The sequence below is a fragment of the Salvelinus sp. IW2-2015 genome, unplaced genomic scaffold (genome assembly GCF_002910315.2).
Source record: "Salvelinus sp. IW2-2015 unplaced genomic scaffold, ASM291031v2 Un_scaffold1572, whole genome shotgun sequence".
In the NCBI taxonomy this organism is placed as follows: Eukaryota; Metazoa; Chordata; class Actinopteri; order Salmoniformes; family Salmonidae; genus Salvelinus; species Salvelinus sp. IW2-2015.
The window spans coordinates 184,972-189,330 of NW_019943000.1; the positions used below are offsets into that span (position 1 = coordinate 184,972).

General features: G+C 41.3%; 1 protein-coding gene across 4 annotated transcripts in view; it reads left to right on the top strand.

The window, feature by feature from the left end:
- The window catches only part of LOC112071297 (uncharacterized), a 103,122-nt gene extending 99,066 nt beyond the window's left edge, over positions 1–4,056 (top strand). For 2 of the 4 annotated variants that reach the window (XR_011475810.1, XR_011475812.1), the window contains exons 3-5: positions 1,805–1,911; positions 2,187–2,656; positions 2,750–2,824. Coding sequence is in view for 1 of the 4 variants with exons in the window: in XM_070439337.1 (XP_070295438.1) it covers positions 1,805–1,911; positions 2,187–2,381 (302 nt within the window). In the remaining 3 variants the exon portion in view is untranslated. Of the gene's footprint in view, positions 1–1,804; positions 1,912–2,186; positions 2,657–2,749; positions 2,825–3,064 lie in introns of those variants that run through there. The other 2 variants (XR_011475811.1, XM_070439337.1) reach the window with 2 other exon arrangements.
- The last annotated feature ends 303 nt before the right edge of the window (positions 4,057–4,359 follow it).

Consider the following 4,359-nt stretch of genomic DNA (forward strand, 5'->3'; position numbering starts at 1 on the left):
CTTCAACACATTTTGTTACGTTACAGCCTTATTCTAAAATTCTTCAAATCGTTTTTTTCCCCTCATCAATCTACACACAATACCCCCATAATAACAAAACAAAAATAGTTTTTTTTTTGACGATTTTGCAAATGTCAAAAAAAAAATGACGGAAATATAACATTTACATAAGTATTCAGACCCTTTACTCAGTACTTTGTTGAAGCACCATTGGCAGCGATTACCGCCTTGAGTCTTCTTTGGTATGACGCTACACGCTTGGCACACCTGTATTTGGGGAGTTTCTCCCATTCTTCTCACCAGATCCGCTGTCAGGTTGGATGGGGAACGTCACTGCACAGCTATTTCAGGTCTCTCCAGAGATATTCGATCAGGTTCAATCCGGGCTCTCGCTGGGCCCACTCAAGGACATTCAGAGACTTGTCCCGAAGCCACTCCTGCGTTGTCTTGGCTGTGTGCTTAGGGTTGTTGTGCTGTTGGAAGATGAACCTTCGCCCCAGTCTGAGGTCCTGAGCACTCTGGAGCATGGTGTTATCAAGGATCTCTCTGTACTACTTTGCTCCGTTCATCTTTCCCTCGATCCTGACTAGTCTCCCAGTCCCTGCTGCTGAAAAACATCCCCACAGCATGATGCTGCCACCACCATGCTTCACCGTAGGGATGGTGCCAGGTTTCCTCCAGACATGATGCTTGGCACTCAGGCCAAGGAGTTCAATCTTGTTTTCATCAGACCAGAGAATCTTGTTTCTCATGGTCTGAGAGTCCTTTAGGTGCCTTTTGGCAAACTCCAAGTGGGCTGTCATGTGCCTTTTACTGAGGAGTGGCTTCCGTCTGGCCACTCTACCATAAAGGCCGGATTGCTGGAGTGCTGCAGAGATGTTGTCCTTGTGGAAGGTTGTCCCATCTCTACAGAGGAACTCTGGAGCTCTGTCAGAGTGACCATCAGGTTCTTGGTCACCTCCCTGACCAAGTCCCTTCTCCCCTGATTGCTCAGTTTGGCCGGGCGGCCAGCTCTAGAAAGAGTCTTGGTGTTAAACATTTCTCCCATTTAAGAATGATGGAGGCCACTGTGTTCTTGGGGACCTTCAATGCTGCAGAAATGTGTTGTTACCCTAACCCAATCGGTACATCGACACAATCCTGTCTCGACACAATCCTGTCTCGACACAATCCTGTCTCGGAGCTCTACGGACAATTCCTTCGACCTCATGGCTTGGTTTTTGCTCTGACATGCACTATCAACTGTGGAGCCTTATTTACATTTACATTTAAGTCATTTAGCAGACGCTCTTATCCAGAGCGACTTACAAATTGGTGCATTCACCTTATGTCGACAGATGTGTGCCTTCCCAAATCATGTCCAATCATTTTAATATATCACATGTGGACTCGAATCAAGTTGTAGAAACATCTCAAGGATGATGAATGGAAACAGGATGCACCTGAGCTGAATTTCGAGTCTCATAGCAAAGGGTCTGAATACTTGTGTAAATGAGYTATTTCAGTTTTTATTTTTAATACATTTGCAAACATTTCTAAAAAACTGTTTTCGCTTTGTCATTATGGGGTATTGTGTGTAGATTGAGGAAGAAAAACATTTATTTTACCAATTTTAGAATAAGGCTGTAACGTAACAAAATGTGAGAAAAGTCAAGGGGTCTGAATATTTTCCAAATGCACTGTAATTCATTATTTGTGTGGCAACTAGACAAAATAGAAAAACATGTGGAAAAAGTTGCAGATCTTGCCTTTATTACATCCTCAGAGGTACGGAAATACATCATATTATTATTTTGTTTTTCAGTGAATGTCTGCTGGAATCTAGGGGATGCAAATTCTGTTACCGTGGCTTTCGGTTTCCTGCATAAGGGGAAGACGTTTTCTCCTGTTGTCAAGGGGGATGAAATTAAGGTAAATATATTTCTGGAACATTGTTTCTGTCTCTTGGAATTAAGTTCAGGAACACTGTCATGCAATTGTCTTTTTAATGCTGAGAGGACGCTAGTCTATCGTAGGGCCTTATCCCCAATCTATCTCCTTAATGCTGAGTGCCAAGCAATGAGGCATCACATCCTATTTTTTTGTAAAGTCTTTGTTATGACTCAACCGGGGACCCCAAACATTACAATCTCAGGGCAGACACTCTAACCAAATACTTTAAAAAAATGCTCTCTCTATATCCACAGCTAGATGAGAAAACAGACGTGCAGACAGCCATACTAGACAAGAGATGCCTGTTCCAGTGGTATGAGAAGACAGGGGAGTGGGGCATCCTGAAATCTGTGGCGGAACCTCAAAAGTACCTCCGTATCTTCAACAACAAGGTCACTGTCGGCACATTTTYTCAGGCGTTTTCATTTCGTCTGAAATCAGTAAATTAGACGTCTGCATAGATAGACGGCTTGTCGGCTTCCGCGGTAATTAAGACTTAAAAAGCGCAAAGTTTTAGAGAATTATCCCTTTAAGTAAGATGAGAAGCTTCCTTGGTTATGCAGGTCACTGTCATATCCGTAGTGTATATGGTTTTCACTACCATTATTTCTACAGGTAAATCTATCAAGACCAGATAACAATAACAGTATTACAGACTATAATTTATATCCCCATCACTACCACGTTATACAGAACTATAGAGATGGACCCATCTCTACTGAAGGCATCGTCATTACAGAACTATAGTTATAGCCCATCACACACTATGAAGCACGTGATTACAGAACTATAGGTTATAGCCCCATCTCTACTGAAGGCATCGTATTACAGAACTATAGTATTAGCCCCATCACTACTGAAGGCATCGCTTTACAGAAAACATAGTTATAGCCCCATCCTACTTAACAGCGTATTCAGAACTATAGTTATAGCCCCATCTCTACTGAAGGCATGCCTGTTACAGAACTATAGTTATAGCCCCATCACTACTGAAGGCATCGTATTACAGAACTATAGTTATAGCCCCATCTCTACTGAAGGCATCCGTATTACAGAACTATAGTTATAGCCCCATACTCTATGAAGGCATCGTAATTACAGAACTATAGTTATAGCCCCATCTCTACTGAAGGCATCCTGTTACAGAACTATAGTTATAGCCCCATCACTACCATCGTATTACAGAACTATAGAGCTAGCCCCATCACTACCATCGTATTACAGAACCATAGAGATGGCCCCATCACTACTGAAGGCATCGTATTACAGAACTATAGGAAGAGTCTTTGGTTTCTGCCTTTCGATGCCACAATTAAAACCACACTTCCATGTCACACTACTACTGTCTGTATTCTACACTTTTAGAAAAAAGGGTTCCTTGGCTGTCCCAATAGGAAAACCCTTTTTGGTTTCAGGTGTAAAGGCCTCTGGAAATGGTTCTACATAGAACCAAAATAGGGTTCTTCAAAGGGTTCTCCTATGGGGACAGCCGAAGAACCCTGTTTGGTTCTAGATAGCACCTTTTTTTGTAAGAGTGTATTGTGAAAAATGAGAGAAAAGGTGATCCTCTGTCTGACGACTTGTAGATGCAGAGYCCCAGCGTAATGACTCAATCACAATGTCTGGTATTGTCTGGATGGCTGACCGTATGGAGGCTATCAAAAGATAGATCAATTGTCCTGTTTGCTTTGCTTCAATAGCTTATGAAGTGCTGAATATTTTGATGTCTTACTGTATTGTATATTTTTAGGTCGATGTATTTTAAAGGGACTTGATTGAACTTGTATATTGGGTTGACTAATCAGGCACATTCCTGTTGTCTGGACATAACATTCAAATTGATTCGATTCGATTAGAACCTGGGTGTGGAGTTCCCTCTTGTTTTTACTAGACAAATGCAAAGGAATGTTAATTCATACTTGTGATAACGCTCCTTGTGTGTGCAGACAAACATTAGACTTTTTCTCTTGAGATTATACTGAACTGAAGACTTGTGTAACCACGTTAAGTCTCAGCCTATTGGTGATCGTCATGTACTCTAACGTATTCTGGATTGTATCATGTCGTGTACACACGTTTTTTGAGTGTCAATTATTTTGACTAATAAATCRTTTTGAGAAAATTCCTAGTTTTACAGAGAAATTCTTTGACTGTACGATCATAATATTATCTACATTATAGGCTACACATAACARATGCATACGTTTTAACTTTACATCTCTGGTTATGTCACGTTGGTAAAAATGTGTCGGGAGACAGGCGCAGGAATGCGTAATAGGGTTTTTTATTTCCGAAATGACAGCGTGCTGTGTAAAGGTACGGAGACGAAGACCAAACAAACACGTAACAAACACAGGGTAGAAACCAAAACAAAAGAGCGAGGAATACCTCAAATAAATACACAATCGCACAATGATTATCACACGG